The 20,183-nt window shown below is 50.0% G+C and overlaps 2 protein-coding genes across 2 annotated transcripts in view; one reads left to right on the top strand and one right to left on the bottom strand.

Moving 5' to 3' along the window:
• Positions 1-2,834: 2,834 nt before the first annotated feature.
• On the top strand, positions 2,835-4,788 carry PTF1A (pancreas associated transcription factor 1a). The gene is made up of 2 exons (XM_004280952.3): positions 2,835-3,843; positions 4,237-4,788. Exons 1-2 carry the CDS (start codon positions 3,066-3,068, stop codon positions 4,437-4,439), a joined length of 981 nt encoding a protein of 326 aa, XP_004281000.1. The 5' UTR covers positions 2,835-3,065; the 3' UTR covers positions 4,440-4,788.
• A 7,715-nt stretch (positions 4,789-12,503) lies between these two features.
• The window catches only part of C2H10orf67 (chromosome 2 C10orf67 homolog), a 92,971-nt gene continuing 85,291 nt past the window's right edge, over positions 12,504-20,183 (bottom strand). The window contains exon 15 of the mRNA XM_049705367.1: positions 12,504-14,804. Within this exon, the coding sequence (XP_049561324.1) occupies positions 14,802-14,804 (3 nt within the window). The 3' untranslated portion in view covers positions 12,504-14,801. The remainder of the gene's footprint in view (positions 14,805-20,183) is intronic.

The following is a 20,183-nucleotide window of genomic DNA, read 5'->3' as shown; positions in this document are numbered from 1 at the left end:
GACAAGGTTATGGGACGTCTCTGCTGAGGACAGAGGGTGGAGCGGAGAAGCTAGAACTTAGCGAAGGGTGGAGAGGCTTCTGGCTCTGGGACCAGCCCTGTCCCTCTGCCCTGAAGTACCTGGAACCTTTTGTTCTTGTTCCTCTCCATGCCCCCCCACCCCACTGCCCTGGGGATCCAGGGCACGTGGAGGGATGGGCTGGAATGAGAGCTGGGGCCTGTAGCCTGGCGGGACAGGGCTCTGTCCCAGCCTTCTCATCCGACCTGTTGCTTCAAGAGGAAGAGGGCAGCCGTCCACACTGTTGTGACCTCCAGTGACCCAGAGAAAATTTCCTTTATTAGCAGTGAAGCCTTTCTTCTTTTTAGTAGAGAAAAGAACAATCATGTCTTACTTAAGGACAGGGTGTGTGTGTGTGTGTGTGTGTGTGTGTGTGTGTGTGTGTGTGTGTAAGCATGCACGCCCGCACCAGCGTCCCCGTATCAGCGTCTGCACCAGCCTGCAGACAGCCAGCAATTCTCTAAGGGGAAGATAATGGTTCGGGACGGGGAGGGCGAGGGCGAGGAGGGTTCTGACCGGAACAAGTGACTCTCTTTTCTTTTCCTCCTATCCCAGGCTCATCCCTGCAGCCCCAGGAGCTGCCCAGAAGCTTCATGCTAGCTTTGCTCACCCTCACAGGACAGTAAGGTTTCCCGCCAGCACTGGCCTTCCCCATAGCTCGCTTGGGTGCCCAAGGTAAAGTTCTGGACTCTTCCACAAACTCCTCAAGCATACAGAAGGTGATTTTCTGGGGACCCTGACTGTTAAAAATCACCTCGGGTTAAAATATCCCCCAATACACGCTTACTGACGCCCATTTCCCCCAGCTCCTCCCCCGCCCCCGCCCCCCGCATATCCATGACGCAAACATTTTCCCAAGAGCCATCTAGATCCATCAGAGAAGGCCTCTTGAAGAGAGCCTGTGTGGGCTGGAATCCCAGTCTTTCCTCCACGGACTGGTCATCAATATTTTGGATAAGGGTTTGAAGTCTGGTCATCTGTTGTTACTCCTCCAAGTGCTCGGATTGATTCAAAGCCATGTCCCTACTGGGTTTTAATCTAACCAGGGGAGGGGAGGGGAGGCGAGGGGAGGGGAGGAGGGTCTTTTAAACATAAAGAGAATTGGGTGCCCAATTCCAGCAGCTGGCTGGATCCGGGGTCTTGACCTCCTCCCCCGCAAACAGCTTCCCTCCCTTTGAGGTGAGAAAGGTCAATCTAAATACAGGAAATTGCAGCCCAGGGTCGGACACAGGGAAACCGTCCACATTTGCATCAGTTTATCACCTCACTAGGAAGGGCATGAGCTAACAGGAAAGAACTTGCTGAAAAACAGTAAGTCTTTGGGTTAGAATTCTCTGGTGTCCTTGGCCGTTCAAGGTAGGGTAATCTCTGGTTTTCTTATATATCTTTTGCCCTTTATTTTTTTGGTCTCAGAATTCACTTAAATACAATGTAATGTCTAAAACCAAGAAGCGTGTTGAAATCGCTGTTCTAAGAGACATGGACTTGGCTTTTGAGAGGGGTCTAAACACCCACTAGAAGCCTCTGGTGGGACAAGTGTCTGAAAAAGGAAGAGGCTGAGCCAGGGAGGCAGTGACTCTAGGTCTTCTGCTGAGAGAACACGCGCGGTCGGCTGCACTTCTGAACTCTCTGGAGCTTGGCTTTTAACAGAATTGCCTCGACCTTGAAAGTGTTTCTTTGTTACTTTTCAACTGAGGAACTCGTGTTGCAATCGTAGTCTGTGATAGAGTGTGTTATGGGCCAGAGCACAAATGTTTTGTGTTTGGTTTAAAAAAAAATTTTTTTTAAAGGCCGGGAAGGAAAAAAATCATTCAGGGATGGTCCCAGTTCCCAGTCAGAAAGGTGAGAGGCTCTGGTGAGAGACTTTGAAAAGGGTTCCCACTCTGCCCTTTAACTTCCATGCCCTCCCTCCTGACTGCTCCAGAGCAGAAGACTCAATTGACTCCTTTTGTATCCGGTTTTATTGCCCCGGACCCCTAGGGTCCCGATTTGATTTCAGAAGAAACGTGCCCCTCTGAGCCGCTCTCCAAGGCGTCCTCCAGCGTCCCTATTTCTGTCTGCGGGCGGGGAAAGGGAGGGGAGGGGAGGCGAGGCGAGGCGAGGCCGGCCGCGGAGCACCGGATACCGGAGTCAGGATCCCGAGCAGCGCCCCGCAGCCGCGCGCCCCTCGACCCCGAGCCGCGCCTGGAACGCCTTGCGAGCTGCATCGCTTCGCCTTCCAACCCCAGCGGCACACACTGTGCCAACTTGACCAGAGTCCTGGAAAGGTTCGGCAGCGAGACAGAGGCCGGGAATGGAACCCAGGCCGGAGGCCCGCGCGCTCCGGGGATGGGGGTGGCGAAACGCACCGCCTGGACTGCCCAGGCTGCCAGCAGTTTTTGCGCCGACCCCCAAGGAGCAGCGAGCTCCGCCCGCGATCAGCTCCCGCCGCCTGGGCCGCGGACGCGCCCTTAGTAACTTTTGTGGCTGCGCGGAGGCGCCCCGCGGAAGGGCCTGGGTCTGCGCAGCGCGCGCTGGCGGGCGCCGGGGGCCGCAGGTGCCCCTGGAGCCGCGCGTCCTGCAGGTACTCGGCCGAGGAGCCGGCGGGGAGAGGCGGGAGGAGCCCCGAGCCGCGCGGGCCCCGCCTCCCCTCCGCCCCGGGAGCTCCCACCGGGCGGAAAGCCTCCCCGGCCCCCTCCCCGCCGGCACCCCGCACTCGGTGATTGGCTGGCGCCGCGGGTCCCTGGCACGCGCCTGTGGATGTAGTTATAAGAATCCTCGCGTGCCAGCCCTCAGCTCCAGCCAGCCGGCACAGCCCTCCCCAGCGCAGCGCGGGCGTCGGCCAGAGTGCAGCGGCCGCGGGCTCCCCAGGGAGGCCGGGGGCTGGAAGCGGGCGGGCAGTCTTCGCCGCCTCCCGCGCCGGGCCGTGAGGGCGGGGCTGCCAGACAAGGCCGAACTGCCGCAGCAAACTTCCAGAGACCACCCTCACCCCAGGCCAGCAGTCCCCCGGGCGCTCGGCGGCGCAGAGCATGGACGCGGTGCTGCTAGAGCACTTCCCCGGGGGCCTGGACGCCTTCCCGTCCCCTTACTTTGAGGAGGAGGACTTCTTCACCGACCAGTCCTCTCGGGACCCTCTGGAGGACGGCGATGAGCTGCTGGCCGACGAGCAGGCCGAGGCGGAGTTCCTCAGCCACCAGCTGCACGAGTACTGCTACCGCGACGGGGCGTGCCTACTGCTGCAGCCCGCGCCCTCGGTGGCTCCGCACGCGCTCGCCCCGCCGCCCTCGGGGGGCCCCGGCGAGCCGGAGGACGGTGGTGGCGGCTACTGCTGCGAGGTGGGGGCGCCTCCCGGCGGCTTCCCCTACTCGCCCGGCTCGCCGCCCTCGTGCCTCGCCTACCCGTGCGCCGGGCCGGCCGTGCTGTCCCCCGGGGCGCGGCTGCGCGGCCTGAGCGGCGCGGCGGCGGCTGCGCGGCGGCGGCGGCGCGTGCGCTCCGAGGCCGAGTTGCAGCAGCTGCGGCAGGCGGCTAACGTGCGCGAGCGGCGGCGCATGCAGTCCATAAACGACGCCTTTGAGGGGCTGCGCTCGCACATCCCCACGCTGCCCTACGAGAAGCGCCTCTCCAAGGTGGACACGCTGCGCCTGGCCATCGGCTACATCAACTTTCTCAGCGAACTCGTGCAGGCCGACCTGCCCTTGCGCGGCGGTGGCGCGGGCGGGGGCGGGGGACCGGGCGGCGGCGGGCGCCTGGGCGGGGACAGCCCGGGCAGCCAGGTCCAGAAGGTCATCATCTGCCATCGGGGCACCCGTAAGTGCGTCCGCCTCCCAGCTGGGGGAGACGGGGACGGGCACGGGAAGGTCCCGGAGGGGCTGGGTGAACAGACCGACCAGCCGACTGACCGACAGACGGACGGACGGGTCGTGGGCACCGGCCACCTTGAGCGCGAGCTGGCGTTTCTGAGGTTTTTTTCCGCCACTTTGACCATGGCTCGGAGGGTACGCGTCCCCGACAGAATTGCAGCTTCTGGCATTGCGGGGTGGAGGCGCTGGGGGCTTGAGGGGTGGAGGAAGAGGGTCGTTCTAATGGAACCTAAGACGCCTGTCTGTCCAGGCGCCCAAGAGGGGATCCTAACGGACCGGAGGGCACCGTTGGGAACAGAGTTGGACATTCACAGTCTGTTTTCTCTTCTCACCCCCTCAGGGTCCCCCTCCCCCAGCGACCCGGATTATGGCCTCCCTCCCCTCGCAGGACACTCTCTCTCTTGGACTGATGAAAAACAACTCAAAGAACAAAATATTATCCGAACAGCCAAAGTGTGGACCCCAGAGGATCCCAGAAAACTCAACAGCAAATCTTCCTTCAACAACATAGAAAACGAACCGCCCTTTGAGTTTGTGTCCTGAGAAGTCCCAGACCCGCCAGAGGATCTGATTGTGTCTCTGTGCACATTGTACATGTATATAACGTAAATGTAATTTAAGAATCACATTTTTCTAATGGCAATCAACTGTTTGTTATTTATCTATTTATTATCCTGTCGAGTTAATGAAATAGATGATCTCTTTTAAAATATATAATTTATATAATTTATCCTGATTTTCTAAAAATATGCAATAGTCTGTGATTCCACCCAGCACCTTTGGCAGAACTCTGCATTGTTGGAAGAACTCTGGCCAGAAAACTTCATGCTAATTTATTGCCAGATATGGTTTATTTCTAAGCAATGTTAATAAATGCTATTTACACCTTTTTGTAAAAGTTATTTGTTTAATACATGATGGAGTGTAATTAACTTAGTTTAAAAAAAAAAAAAAACCTGAACCAGAGACTCAAACGTAGCTTTTAGTTTTGCTGAAAGGAATTGGGTTAGAGGTTTAGGCCTCAGTTCTCTCAGAGGCTCTTCATCTGAATCGCCAGCGCTAAATACGTAAATATTTCGCCTGTATTTTTAGCCTACCATCCAAACACCCTATGAGGCAAGGAGGTCATAGACTATTTATTGTTCTCATTTTTCAGACGGGAAAGCTAAGGCTGGGAGACGATGTTTGTCTTACCCAAGGTCACCGGCACCCTGCCTAATCATAGTGTAGAAAGTGTGTCCGGTGGCAACAGGGGGCTAGCTTCTGGTCTAGCCAAGGGAAGGGGCCTTTCTGCTTCCATGGGCTGGGGAGAAAGGGTTGCTGTTGAGCCGCCCTGTGACCCATCCCTTCTGCAGTTACAGCGTCAGATACATGGAACTCAGATGGGGAAGACGACCATGCTGAGGCCGGAGACCCTGTCGGATGCTTTCCAACAAAACCCAGGGTCTTTTAGGTAAGGCGAGAAGGAGGGCGCCCTCTCTGCCACTTCTGCAACTGGGTTATTTCTGAAATTCACTTGGTTTTGTCTCCAGAATCTAGTCCTTTTAAGGCAAGCAGCGTGGGGAGAAGGCGAGCTTCGGGTGGAGGGCTCAGGGTCGCCCCCTAGCGAAGGGGAGAGGCGTAAGGGCGCGGCCGGGAGAGCCCAGGAAGCTGGGACTCGGGCTAGTCTCCGCCGCCGCTACCCGGGGCCGCCCTGGCCCTCGGGGCGCCCTCAGCCGGCGGCGGGAGTCGGGGCGCGCGGCTTTGTGTGTGGGGTCCCGCGCGCGCTCGGACGGCACGGACGCGGAGGGAAAGGCACCGAGAGGGGCCTCGCGCGCCTGGCGCGCACCTACTGGCTGATCCGCAGACCCCGTGCCCCGCAGGCCCTGCGGAGGCGGGGTGTCGCTCCCCTCCAGGCAGCGGCCTTGTCAGCCAAGGTACGATCGCCCCGGTACCCACGGCCCTGCCGAAGGACAATATGTCGGCAGCATGCTAATTGCTTTAACCTAGTTTCAGACCCACCGAGGGGTTCCCGCGCGCCGCGGGTGCCATGGACGTCATCCAAAACCAATTAAAGCGAGGCCGCGAGCCCGACCCGCAGCGCGGCCTGGCCAGACGCGCGGAGATTCTGCGTCGCGAAGCTCCCAGGAGGCCCTTGGCCACGGACCCTCTCACCCTTTCCAGCCTCTCCCGTCCCTCCCCCTAAAAGATGGAGATTTCACACTGGAGGCAGAATTTGGGGACTAGAGAAAATAATTCGATTTTGTCCTGTATTAGGGCCTCATTAAACACGAAAGTTGCTTTTGCACAAGTGCTTCTATCAGGCATGTAATCTCATTACACTCATTAGAAAGTCAAATGGTAGGCAGACTTCAACTTAATTATAAGTTATGTAAGTATTGTACCGTTTTCTTCGGCTGTGTAGACCTGCGTTTCAGTTGGATTAGAGAATGTGGCAATCCGCCGTTAAAACACTACCATCATTGTGATGTGGCACCTTTTATTTTGCGTGCCACTTTTTTGTGATTCAATGCTTCAGCGACATCCTTTAGTGCGGTGCAGATGAAGCGGAAGAGCCGGGCTGAGCATGGAAAACACCAGGGTCTCTATCTTGTCACTCTTCTGTCCTGACTTGGCAAGTCCCTTTAAACACAACCTTCAAAGAGACTGACAGCTTCTTTTTATTTACTCATAATCCATTCATTCTAGTGTAGCAATTCTTAAAAAAAAAAATGCGGCAGTAAAAGCAGAACAAACGTATCATTTCAGAGTCTCCTTTGGCAGCGGAGAGGCCGGAGCTGCGCTCTGCTCGGTGCAGGAGCGGCTCTCCCTGTGGCAGAGCCAGGCTCGAGAGCCTCTGGCCCGGGGCATCTCTAGCCAGTAAATACAGCCTGGCACTGGAAGGATCAGCGTGGGGGCAGTTTGAGTGACAGGTATTCAGCGGTCCTTCTAAGTCGACACTCTTCTTCCAACTTCAGCAAAAATGCTTATGAAAACAATCCAGTAAGCCAACCTTCTGGATGGGTATGGAGACCCTTGGCTCAGCCCTGCTCTTCTGAACACTCATCAGCCCCTGCCCTGAAACCTAGCCTGGGACCACCAGGAGAAAGCGTTTAAAGCCCTCCCTGGCTGCCCTTGTCCATTTAGCGTAGTAAAGAAGCTGCAAACCCAGAACGGGATGCATTTTCTGATCTCTACTGGCAAACTGGCTAAATCATTGCCCAGTGGTCCAGACTCCATGCAAGCGGTCATGGGGGGGATGGGGTACAGGAGAGGGCTTGGTAAAGCCAAGGAAGAGAGTTTGGGTGTGGGGGGCTCCCTTCTCCCCATACCTTACCCCCCTCCCACCAAGTACACATCCTCACTTCCAGCCCATCCTCCTGGGCTCCATCCCAGGTTGCTCGACCATTCTATTCTGCCTTGGTGTCAGAGTGCCTATAGCTCTAAACAGTAAAAGCCCCTTCTCCCCATTTCTCTCTCTCGCCTACATTTCTGGTGGGCGTTGGGGTCAGTGTCCTCTCATTGTTGCCTTAAAAGATATTACATGTCACAAAAGGGCAGCTGTCTATTTTCAGAGACTGGGGACCAAGGCACCAAACCTCTTTGCTTTGTTTTTCATCAGGGGATTCTCACGTATGAGGTGAGGTGGGGTGGGCTGTCTCCTGAGAGGGGAGGAGAGGGAGTCAAGAAGAGGGACCTACTTCCCCACCCTGAGCTGGGTGGCCTCTGGGATGGAGCCCCCTTGTGGAGCCTCTTCCTTCCCAGGGAGGGCACACTAAGGAGTAATGAAAAGCCCTCACAAAAAGTTGAATTCTGGAGCCTATTGGTCCTGTAAGGTAGAAAAAAGTGGATGGGAAAGAGAATGAGCTTCCCACCCCAGGCTGGGCGCAGAGCGCATAAAGAGCCTTGTTGGAACTCCTGTGAAATCGGCTGCGGGTGATTCCCAGGACTGCTCATCTGCCAGGATCAGGATTAACGCCCCTCTGTGGAGAGGGTGTGAAGCCTCTTAAATCCATAAACTCATCCCATTTCCATTAATGGGCCTTTGCGGTGGCACCGAGTACCAGCTGCGGGGCTGAACAAACACCAGTAGAGCACTCCCCGGAGAACCTCTCTGGGAAGAGCCCTCGCCCTCCCTCTCTCCCTCGCCCTCCCCTCCCACTGCCTTCCAAAGCCTTCTGCAGCCTGTGGGAATGGCCCTAAATAATTCCACAACCAATTGCGTTTTTGAGATCTGGAACCAGTGGTAGGAAGCGATTCCCACGATGGGATGTGGGGTCTGGCCAACAGGTGTTGGGATTTGGCCCAGGGAGATGGGGAAACCCAGGGAGTGAGAGGGGACTGCCAGAATGCGGGCTGCTCAGGCCTCTCGGCTTTACAGGCCGTGGAAGCCGCAGACAATCGCAATGATATCTTTATTGCTAGGTTCATGTCCTGGGCTATAACATATCAATCCCTGTCGTGGTGCTCTAGGGTGCACCTGGTATTTCAAACTTGTTCTTTTTGTGCTTCTGGGTCCTGGGCTGCAGCTGCCTAAAACAAGCAAAGAGAGAGGCCCTTACAATGTCTCCAAGACGTGTTGGCATGGTTTGCCTGTCTTTAATGTACCATTAACTATTGTCTTTACACAATATGGGAACTGTAAAGCATGACATGTGTTATAATAAAACACATTTTCAATGATACACTTGGACTTGAAGCTGGGGTGCAGCAAACAAACAGGCCCAAATCTTGTTTTGTCTCCCTTGCTAAGCCTACTGGCAATTAAACCCAAGACCACTGCTTCCCCCCCTCCTGATCAGCCAATTAAATTTTATGTCTCCTAATTTTTCACATAGAAAAAAGTCTCCGTGCTGGCCCCTAAAGACATTGATTTTCTTGCTATCACCTGGCGCTCAGGCCTTAGTTCCATTTATCAAGAAGGGAAACGTCAGGCGTTACATAAAGTGACTCTGTTACCATAAGGCTCTCACCATCCTAGCCTATTGTTTTCCCTTGTTAATAACTCATTACCAGGATTTAACAAATCAACCATTACATATGTTTTGTGTCTCCATATTTTGATCCGTACGATTAAGCAGATGTTACGATTGAAAATTGAAAAGTCCAAGGCTACTCTAGTCTGAAAGAAAGAGGGCAGCCTCAAACAACGAGCTAACAATGAGATTCAGAAGATCTTCAGAAAAACATTTACCACCAATAAACAGACTCCAACCTGCTCCATTTCAACCATTGTGTGCTTTGGGGGAATAATTAAGTTTAATAGGAATAGGTCTGGAGGGTTTTCAATGCCAAGACCACAGGTGCGGGGTGGCATGATGAATGATTTGCCTGATTTTTGCCAAGCTCAAGGGCTCTTCTCTTGGACTTTCAAGCAGATAGAAAATATTGTCATTTCTTTTAATTCACAGCATTACTTTCAAGCCGAACAAAGGCCGGGGCCGGGGGGAGGCGGGGGAAGGGCTCGGCTGTAAGGAAGCGCCTCGGAGGCGGAGGTGCAGCCGAGGAGGCTGAAGCGGCGGCGGAGCGCGCTGCTGCGTTTGTGCGCAAGTGACTGTCCTGTGCCACACACAAAAGGCCTCCTTTTCCCCACCTTCTGCCGCCTTTCAGCCCTCGGGCCCACGCCGAGACGGCTGCCGGGACTCCGGGGGCCTCCTGGCCGCATCCCCAGGGCAGCTCGGCCTTTGGGAGTTACGCCGCTGCCAAGGCAAACCTCGCCAAACTTTCCCCAAACTCGGCGGGCTGGGGAGGGACCCTGGCTGGAGGCGCGCATGCGCCCCGCCCGCTGCTCGGCGTTCCCAGGGTTCGGGAGAGCCGGGGTGGAGTCGGACCAGCAACCCCAGAGGCTCGCCTAACCCCTGCTCCCGGGGCAGTCGGGGTTCGGGGGCTGTCTGTCTTCCCTCGAGGCTGGAAGTGGCTGCCCGGCGCCGGGCTCTCCGCAGTCCTGCTATCTTTGCGCATGGAAGTCTCCAAGAGGGGCTTCAGGAAGCGGCGAGCAGAGAGGGGGCTGAACGGCCTGAAGGAGGGCAGGAGATGGGACCCAAGGCTTCCTTTGGGGAGACAGGGGGTAACAACGCCCCCTGGCCGGGCGGGGATCCCTCGGGCGGCCGCCTGCAGAGGGCTCCGTGGCCCGGGGCGCAGGCTGCGGCGAGCTGGTTTTGCCTCTGGGCAGAGGCGTCAGCGCCAGCGGCGGCAGTGGCGAGGGCGCAGGTTTCTAACCCGCTCCTGCTTTCTGAACCCTGGGCATCTACCCTTGCTCCGCCGGGGGGTGGTCTTGGCCCTTGGGAGATCCCCGCAGCTTCACGCCAACGCTTTCCCTGGGGGGTCGGCACCAGTTCCAAACAAGCTGTGGCGCTGACATCGCTTTGGAGAGGCGCCGGCGCTTTGCTTGATGGTGGCGGGCTGTGTGGAGGCTCCGAGGCCCCAGGGAAGAATTTAGGGTTCCCGGCTAGTGAGAGGCACCCCTTCCCTGCCTCTTGTGGCACGCAGTGTGCTTCACGCCTGCCTTTGTCCCGGGAAACCAAGGCATCCTGGGCACTCCTGCACTTGGCCACTCTGTGGACTTCTGTATCTCTCCGCAGTTTGGGTGGAAGGACTAGACAAAGATCTGGATTAGGGACACACCACGGGCTCCTTAAATCCTCCCTTTCCACTCCTCGTTCCGCCCCCCCCCCCCCCCCGCAGCCAGATAGGAATCATTAGTCCTTCACCCCACCCCCAAGTGCTCCTAGAGAAAACTAGTTTCTTTTGCACTCGTCTTAGAGGAACTGGCACCTGGGACATTCTCACCCTTCAGGTGAAGTTTCCTCAGTTATTTCTAGTTTTACGATTTATTTCCAGCGATTGCACGGGATCGCCTTTAGCTCCTTTCTTGTTTGGGCCACAGGTCCGTCCCCCAAACAGCTAGGTAATCACCTACCTTTAGAGTACAAGCCTTTGGAATGGGATTCCGGTGAGAAGGCTAGCTAGTGGATGTTTCTAGAAGGAGTTTTATTGTGAAATCCAGTTGGGCAAGTGTTTTGAAATGGATAGCAACACTGTGTTGGCATTCGGATTTTCAAAAGAGACGTGGACTTGAATTGGGGCAATTCTGAAAAAAAAAAATTATCTCCTGACCTTGGTCAGTGACATGCTAACTACAAGTAGAAGTTGTAGAAGAACCACTTCTCAGTGAAGGACTGCGGGCTGCACACCCACCCACGTACACCTAACACTGGTGCAAAAATATAAATATTGGGGTTCAACCGTTAGGACGTGTGGGAATAACAAATGTGAGACTAAGCAACTATTGGGAAGTTTTTCTGTACTTTTGAAAACATCCTTGATGCCTCATTTCTTTGATGCCTGCTCAATAGACACCATGAGAGGCTGGCTGAGCCGTCCCTCCCCAGCCTTCCTCTTGCGTGCAGTGCTTTCATCCAGCGCTTGAATTGTGTTGTCAACGTTTAGTAGACGAAAGAGGCGGGGGCATGAGAACTGAGGGGGGGGGCGGGGTGTCCTTGAAAAGTCTTGGAAATCGGTATTTTTGCAGGTGTAGAATGTGCCTAATAACCATGGCTAGTGCGTGCTCCCCAATGGCGAGGGTATGACAGGGACAGCTGGCTCAGTTTTCAGCGTGAAAACACCCCCTCGGTGGACCAAACACAACGATACTGACCTTTCTGCGGGGGGAACGGAGATGTGCCTTTGACTGAACTAGACATAAAGACGTCTTGCTATGACTTTTGTTCCCCACGAAAGCGAAGAAATATTGCGTTTAATATGAGAAGTACTGTTCACAGCTTTTCTGTGCCCCTTAAGAAATATTACAGTGCGGATTTACTGGCCCTCTTCCACTGAGTTGGCCCCAAGGCCGGGGGTGGAGGGGGGGTACGGGGAGGCGAGGACAGAGGAGGGGGTGGCAGAGGGAGTGCGCTAAACCGCCTGTTGCCTGTTTCCAAAGTTCTCCCTCTGCAGCAGCAAATTTATCAATCTTTTCATCTGACAATACTTTGAAATATATCATTGTCATCCAGAGTTGTTTGATAGATTATCTGCAGGCACACAGCCTTTTTCAAGGTCAAGTTGAAGATTCTTGTTTGCTGTTTAACTGGGTTGTTTAAAAACTCAGAACAATGCCTGCCTGTTAAATTTTCACTTGTTCTCATGGGGCATTCCAAAGCAAGTTTTCCTATTGACCGGATGTCAGGTCATTTCATCCTCTTGAGCTTCTAAATTCAGCAACCAGGGCTTGGCAATGAAATCAACAGAAGAAATGAGATTTAACCTTAGCATTTGCAGACACTGAGGAGACTGAGCCATCTTCCACATCTCCTCAAAGTGTGTACTAACGTTTCTCTGCATGTCACGGTGCTGGTTATAGCCACACACATCTCTTCAACTTTCTGCCTTTATTCTAGTGGGAAGCTAGAAATGCACTCTCCTAAAGTAGAAGTGCAAAGAAATTGTGGCCACTCTTGTCTCTGTCAGCGCATAACCTGTTGCTCTAAGGACATTTTATAATAAAGTCAGCCTCTAAGTCGTCATGCTTTATGGACATATTTATTTATGTTTTTAATGGAGATAGGCTTCACAGTTTCCACACTATCTGCGATGATTGATTTTTTTATTCAGCCAACTTTTATTTACCTTGCGAAAATGTTCTGGACCAATGTGATAAATTACAGATATGCAAATTTCTTTGAATGGTGTTGTAAGTGTGTCTAGCTCCAGCTGAATAACGCCTTGCAAGTCAGTCTGTGCGCGCTCAGGACCCCAGGGAGCTGATCAAAGCACCCATTCTCTTTCATCCCCGGTATTCTCCTCCAAACTATTTCGATACAATATGTTTCCATGATGCACTTAATGTGCTAGGGACATAGAACTCATTACAACCTAGCTAGTTCTGCCGACCTCTTTGTTCTGAGGCAGAAAGTCAAAGAAAAAAGGAAAAGCGCTGCCCGTTGCCAGCTTTCTGAAATGCTAAAGCATGCGTCATTTTTCACCAGGTCTCGTCGTGATATCCTCAAAAGACAAACTATGAAACCGGCCTCAGCCCTTTCTGGCATTAATTACACTGCTGTCCAGCCGATCTGTTTTTCCTATTATATGCATTTCTCAGCAGGGATTTTTTTTTTTTTTGCAAGAGTAATGCAGCTGCAAGTTAAACTATGAATGCATTTTTTATCACTATGGAAAAAATAAGTGAAAAGGCTGCAAAACATACAGCTCAACTTTGTAAAGACTTCTGGTAGATGAGATCTAGGGTGGGACTTAGGAGGTTTGTGCAACATCTGTAAAACCTGAAATTGACTTAAAAGCCTCAGGCATTTCCAACGTGCCCTCAGTGTTCTGTGGAGACACTCATTGTGCCATGTGAAATTCCGCTTTGGTACCCAGATAAATCTTGAAGGTGAAACTTTTCAAGGTTTCTGTGAAAATTCTGAAATGAAACAGTCTATTCCACACCCAGGCAGAAGGCTGTCTCCAAGGGATTTCACTGTCCAGGATGATAGCACGGAGAATATAAGTTCTATTTCATTTCCTCCGTTTCTTGTAGGGTTGATTGGTTGGTGGAAATGGCTGGCAGCCAGTTCTGGGAAAGATTCCAGACCTGACTCCGATTAACCCTCTCTGGTGAAACTCTGCTGGAAACCAACTCACCAGCAATTGCCATTAATCTACTTACTAATTAAGCCAATTCATTTCTAAAGGAGAAAAATTCCTTTCTTTAGCCAAACTGATGGGAGGAAATTTGAAAGAAGCGCCAAACTGTGTAACTGTAATTCAGCCAAGGACTGCTAAAAAAAGGTGTTGATATATAGCCGCAGATTTAAAACAAGTTTCTAGGGCAACACTCCTCTGGGGACGGTGGCATACAGTGCATAGTAGATGAAGCTCGAATAATGCTCCACCGTGCTATGCCACCCCACGTCCTCGAGTTGAACACGTCTCTCTCCAATTAAATCCAGTGCCTTTTACGCACAAATAAATCGCCTCTGTAGCTTTCGTCTGCACCAGGGTACATCGGCTTTATGTGACGGCTACCACGAATATACTTCCTGAGATTTAATAAACAGCTTTAGAAATCTGCAATCCAGAGCCTACTATCTTGAAACTGGGCTGCAGACTGGGCCTGACTTGTAGTCAAGGGAACAGAAAGGACCGAATTGACCACTGCGCCGAGAAGAAAGCAAACCGGTCTTTCGGGAAATGGTACCTGACATTCCGGAAAGAATAGATATGTAAATCTTCATCTTGATCCTTACCTGGAAACACTAGTCCAAAGAGTTTCCACACTTACTGAAGAATTGTTTACAGCGTTTAAGATACTCTGGGAGTCCCGTGCCTATGTCGGAGTGGACCTCCTTTGAGGAAATTTAAAATCCTCTTCGAGGTTTCCTGGTTCTCCTTTATGGGATCAGTTGGCAGCAAATCAGTTCGACTTCCTGTTACAGAGAGACGGAGTGGATTAGAGAGGGAATGACACTGGGTTAGTGCCTCAAACTTTTTAATTTTAATTGAAGTCCGTTCCTTCCCACCTAAGGCGCTGGGGCACCCCGCTGAGCCCAGGAAGCGCCTGGATGGTTTTGGCGGCGGCTCGGGGTCTGTGCGCCCCGCTCACCAAGCGCCAGAGAGCGGGGTTTCCTTCCGAGCTTGGAAAGGTGCGCACAGAGCGCGCACTTGGCCTTCTCTTCAAGCGCGGTGCTCCAGAGCGTGCGCGACATGTGGAGAGACGGAACAGTTATGTTAGAAACGCCTTGGAGATGGTGTCCCTTGTCAGGGAGGCAGTCCTTACGCCAGGATGGGGAGGGCCCTCTTCCTGGGGTCCCGCTCTGCGCAGCCCAGTGTCCGGTGCCTACTCAGGGGCATCCGTATCGTTGACTGGGGTGTTCTGGGGCACCGACGGCTTCTCCAAAGACTCTTCTTCCAGGGCTTCTGACAGCCTCACTAAACATAGGGAGAGACCAAGAGATGTGAAATTTGTTTTACTTCTGTACATAAACCACTCCCCACCCATAGCTCTTTCCCTCACTTTCAGTGGAGTCTCCCAGGCCTGGCTCCAGCTGGGGGGCCTCTTCAGTAACCTCGACGAGGGGGTGAGGGCAGGTCAGTCAGGCGGCCAGATCATCCTTGGCCTTCAAAATAGCATGTGACCATCAAGTTTTCCCCTGAGGTAGTTTTCCTGCTGCCCCAGACTGGAGATATGGTCTGAGGTGCCTGTGACCAAGGCCGGTTCTGACTCAGGAGTTACGAGCCGTCGTAAGAGAATAAAACAAGGCAGGGGTTGTCTTGTGTTTGGGTCCTAGGATCTGACTAAGGTTTACATTTCCATTTGCGTTTTCAATCTTTCCTCCTTATGAAATAGCAAATTATGAATGAGGAGGAAAGACAATCAACTTGGCGGGGTTCTGATGTTAGGGGGGTGGGGAGGTTTGCCCTCCCTGCTCCCCGTCCCTCTCCCCCCAGGCTGGGCTCTCTGCTCGGTAGGGAGGGACATTTACCTGGTGTGTAAATTGTGAGGAAAGCGTTGGGGGTCTGAGACAGCAAAGCCACAACATGGGATATGATGTTCCAGCTTTGAAGGGGAACAAAGGCCCTGAGCTAACCCCAGTGAAAGCCAGGAGCGTGGAGAAGGCAACAAAGACTTGCAGCCTGCGGTCACCGGTAGGTGTCAATGTGGACACTCACAGCCGGGGCAGTGGAAGAGGGGGACACAGAGCCAGGCTGTCATTCCAAGGCTTAACATGAACAAAGATAAAAACGCGACAAGCTCAGCTTTCAATGGTTGGGAGGTTCAAAGTGGAGTGCTAGGGAGTGTATCTGGGTCAAGTATTCTCTGAAGCAGGGTCCCTCTTTCTCTCGTCCAGTATCAGCCAGGGAAGTTCTAAGGCCCCTTTCCCAAGGTAACTTCTCTTACTAAAAGAAGAATCTTCAAAATAATGTCCGATTCTACCCACTGCCTAAGTTGAAGAAGATGGAACTTTCAGCACTTCCGGATCCCAGAGACCCAGGTGGCCGCATTAACTTATGAACTGGAACAGCCTACCTTAACTTTTGGGATAAAGTTCATGTACTCTTGTACGAATTTAATGAAAAGAAATAACATTCCTTTTATGAAACTGTGCATACATGTAGATGAATCAAAGGGTAACATACTTTAGAAAGTATTCATCCAACAAAGAAGTTTCAGCAGTAAACCATTGAAAGAATAATGGAGACCTAGTAGAATTAAATATACCTGTGGTTTCAGATTCCCTATTAGAAATCAGCAGACAAGGCATTTACCAGCAAAGGACTCCTCTAGAATCTGGGAAAGATAATTGGGAATCCTCTGCTAATGCAACGGATTAGCAAAGACCATCTTAGAGAATGAATAAGTGGAAATGATAACAAATTATGTTTAATCCTTAGAAGGCGGACACACTGTGTTCCTTAAATTCTGCTACTAGAACCAAAATACAAGTTTTAAAAATTATCATATAATAAAATTCTGATTTTCTTTAGCTGAAGTATGTCTCCTAAATAATAATTTAAAAAAAGGATGTAAATATCCTTAAAAGACTAATGACATTTCACAGGTAATGCAATTTGGAAAGAAACACTTCCATGTTTTCTTTTCCAACAATGTGCATTTTTGTAAACTGCTATAAATTGCAATTCAAAAGCACTGATCTCGCCATCCCCAATCATTTTTTATACTGATCAAATGAATGCAGATACTCCCATTTGGGAGGGGCGACATGACATTTCACTTGGCAGTTCTAAACAGGTCACAGACCTTTCACAGACCCTAAGGCAGTGGGAGGGAGCTCTTTACTAAACCGTGTAACCAAATCAAACCAATGGTTACCCCTTTTCAAAACCATTGGAATGGTTTGCACAATGCTATTCACATAGCAGCACAGAAACTGAAAGGATGGTCATCCAATGGAAATTTCTTTCCTTTTGTTTACACTTGCAGAGCTCAGAAAGTAATACTTGGAGGAAAATAATTACATTTGCTATGATAAAAGTCTTAAATACTTAACATGCATTTTGGTTGGCGTGACCCGGCATAGATACGGCCATCCATTGGTACATATATATATGCACATGTATGTATGTATATGCATGTATATTTATTGGAGATGTCTCTTTGTTTGAAACCTTAGGCACAAAGACACAACATGGCTGCCCTCAAGATGACCTATTGCTTTCAAGTTGCTTGAACACATCAGAATTTCCATTGTTAAGGTTGATTAATTGAAACTGATAAGTTACCATGAATAAAGATTGTTTTCCTGTTTAATGTGGTGGGCCTGATTTGGTAAATGCCTTATTCATGTAGCTTTGCAGTGCAGCATATGGGCAAGAGTCATTCAGTATCACAAACATATACAATTTATTATGCTTGTATGGGCACAACCAAAGGCCTTTCTATTTTAATGACAAAGTTTCAATGAAAAATTCCATTTAAAGAGTCACTAGGAACATGAGGTGTGATTTTGTAATTTATTCTTAAGAGTTTCCATCTCTGAGTTTCTGTGAGTAGTTTAAAAGATATCACATTTAAATACAGTTTAAAAAAAGATGCAAACATCCACATTACACCTTAGCGCTTGTCATTGGGAATACAGCAGAATTTATGTTAATGTTAGCAGACATAAGAAGAGAAAGCACCTTTTCATCTGATGCTACCTTGTGTGCTCTGCTAATGGTAAAGTTACCTTAAACGTTTCATTGAGATGCCAGCAATAAAAGCTCACACTGCCCAGTTTACAAGAAAATGCAAAGGATGCTGGTGAATAACAAGTTAACTTCCTGACATCTTTTTTCCTCCTTTACTTAAAAGCTGATGTCACTTTTCAGACTACATTAAAAACTGTCATGAATATTTACCGATAAAGGTAAGTTTTAAAATTTTTTTCTAATGAGGTACAGAAACGTTTTTCTCCCTTTTTCATTTTGGCTGCTCATGTAATCCCCAGAAGAAGAATAACAACAACAAAAATCTACGAGAGATTTGCTAATGAACTAAAGAAATGACTGTATCAAACCATCAAAGACATAGCTACCATATTCAGCCCTTAATGTCTTATCAAATAAATTCTCTGGTCATTCATGTCCATGAAACAGTTCAAGTTCACCCAACATTTCTCAATTAAATTAGATGGGTAATCTCAGTTCAGCTCTTCGGGAGAGTAATAAACCACATTGGTCACAGTTGACCACAGCTAGTATGCGATTCATAAAGGACTGGGTGTCCATTGGAAAGCTAATCAGTGCACCGTCACTTGTAAAATCCCCTCCTGCATTTTGAAGCGATAATCTGTATCTAATTTTTAAAGAAAAATTTACTCTCCTTTCACTCTTCTGAGGCCAATTTCTTTTCTGGACCTGAATAGAGATCATTGGTGAAACAGTACCAAATAGCTCTGGTATGTGTATAACAAAAACCCACCTCTTTGTAGAACATAACAAATTATGCAATGTTCACAGATGCACTTCGCATTGTGCCTTTTGTGAGAAAATGAAGGCCCAAGTCAATTCCCCACCCCCCTCTTTATGAAAGCCTGGGCTCCCCATGCAATCTGTCCTAATCCTAGAGAAAAATCATTATACCTAATATGGAAGCTTCATAGTTCTTTGAAAAGGGATTTTTCATTTGCACTTTTGGTCTTTGTAATTTATTTGCACAAGTGTGAATCTGAAGTTGCAAGCAAATTTGTTCCTATAAACAAGCAAGGAGGATTAAAATGTTAACTGCTCCTCTAGCCCACATCTGATATTTAGAGGAAATGCTGTGTTCACACAATCCCATGGCTTGAATTTATAGGCTACCAAAGAAATATAGTCATTTTTCAGTTACAATTTTAAAAAATTTACTCACTGAAAATATGTTAAACATCGTTTCTGTATTTTGGCCTTTTATGATCTTTATGAGGGAAGGGGCTGCTAATGGCTAATCCTGATTTTCATGAGGTAGCAGTTTCTGCGGAAAGGTGACAAATGCAGAGAGGCATTTTCAGGTTCACCTTGCCTCGTGGGACCTCTGTAAATACTGGTATTACTTTTATTGAATGTGCTAATCTTTGAGTGTCAGTCTTAGAATAGAAATTTCAAGCACTGAGAAGACTCTCTGCATCCTCAGTGCCTCGCCTAAGTCTTTGTTTATAGTAGGTGCTCACAGTTACCATATGATGCAACAATCCCACTCCTGGGCATATATCCAGACAAAACGCTACTTCGAAAAGATACATGCACCCCAGTGTTCATAGCAGCACTATTTCCAATAGCCAAGACATGGAAGCAACTTAACTGCCCATTGACAGATGAATGGATAAAGAAGCTGTGGTATATATACACAGTGGAATACTACTCAGCCATAAAAAAGAATGAAACACTGCCATTTGCAGCAACATGGATGGACCTAGAGATGATCACACTAAGTGAAGTAAGTCAGACAGAGAAAGACAAATACCATATGATATCACTTGTATGTGGAATCCAAAATATGATACAAGTGAACTTATTTACAAAACAGAAACAGACTCACAGACACAGAAAACAAATTTATGGTTACCAGAGGGGGATGGGGGTGGGGAAGGGATAAATCAGGAGTTTGGGATGAGCAGATACAAACTACTATATATAAAATAGATAAACAGCTAGGTCCTACTATAAAGCACAGGAGACTATATTCAATATCCTGTAATAAACCATAATGGAAAAGAATATGAAAAAGAATATACATATGTATAACTGAATCACTTTGCTGTACGCCAGAAACTAGCACAACGTTGTAAATTAACTGTACTTCAATTAAAAAAAGTAAAATCTAGTAGGTGCTCATAAAGTCTGTGGAATGAATGAATAAATAAATAAATGAATTCACAAAAAGAAGGTGAAACCTAGGAGGTTAAGAAGTGTGGGCCCCTCGGTATCCACAGCCTTTCCAGTTGCCTCCATGTTGACCGGTCTTGGTCATGAGATTCTCTCTGACTAACGGGACAGAAGCAAATGTGGTGTCAGCAAACTTCAACAGTCCTTGTGCACTGGCGCTTGCTCTTTTTCGCTGTTCTTGAGAACCCTGACACCACCATGAAAGCAAGACTGGGTTTGCGTGATCAATGATGAGAAATATAAGATGTGGTTGCGCCTGTCAGCCCAGCAGACGGCCAGCCTGAGGCCAGCGACAGCCAGCTAACTGTAGAATATGAGCGACCCCAGCAAGAGCAGGCACAAGACCTACCACCTAGGTGCAAGCGTGTATAAAGGCACAGGAGCATGGAATAGCACGGAAGAGTGGGGAACAGCAAGTCATTTGTTATGACTAGATTAGAGAGC

The sequence above is a fragment of the Orcinus orca genome, chromosome 2 (assembly GCF_937001465.1).
Source record: "Orcinus orca chromosome 2, mOrcOrc1.1, whole genome shotgun sequence".
In the NCBI taxonomy this organism is placed as follows: Eukaryota; Metazoa; Chordata; class Mammalia; order Artiodactyla; family Delphinidae; genus Orcinus; species Orcinus orca.
The sequence above is the reverse complement of the archived record's forward strand: the minus strand, read 5'-3'. Positions and strand labels throughout refer to the sequence as shown.

Coding starts and splice junctions, on each gene's coding strand:
- PTF1A (XM_004280952.3), top strand. CDS start 3,066: ATGGACGCGGTGCTGCTAGAGCACTTCCCCGGGGGCCTGGACGCCTTC. Junction 3,844..4,236: donor CATCTGCCATCGGGGCACCC/GTAAGTGCGTCC, acceptor TCACCCCCTCAG/GGTCCCCCTCCCCCAGCGAC.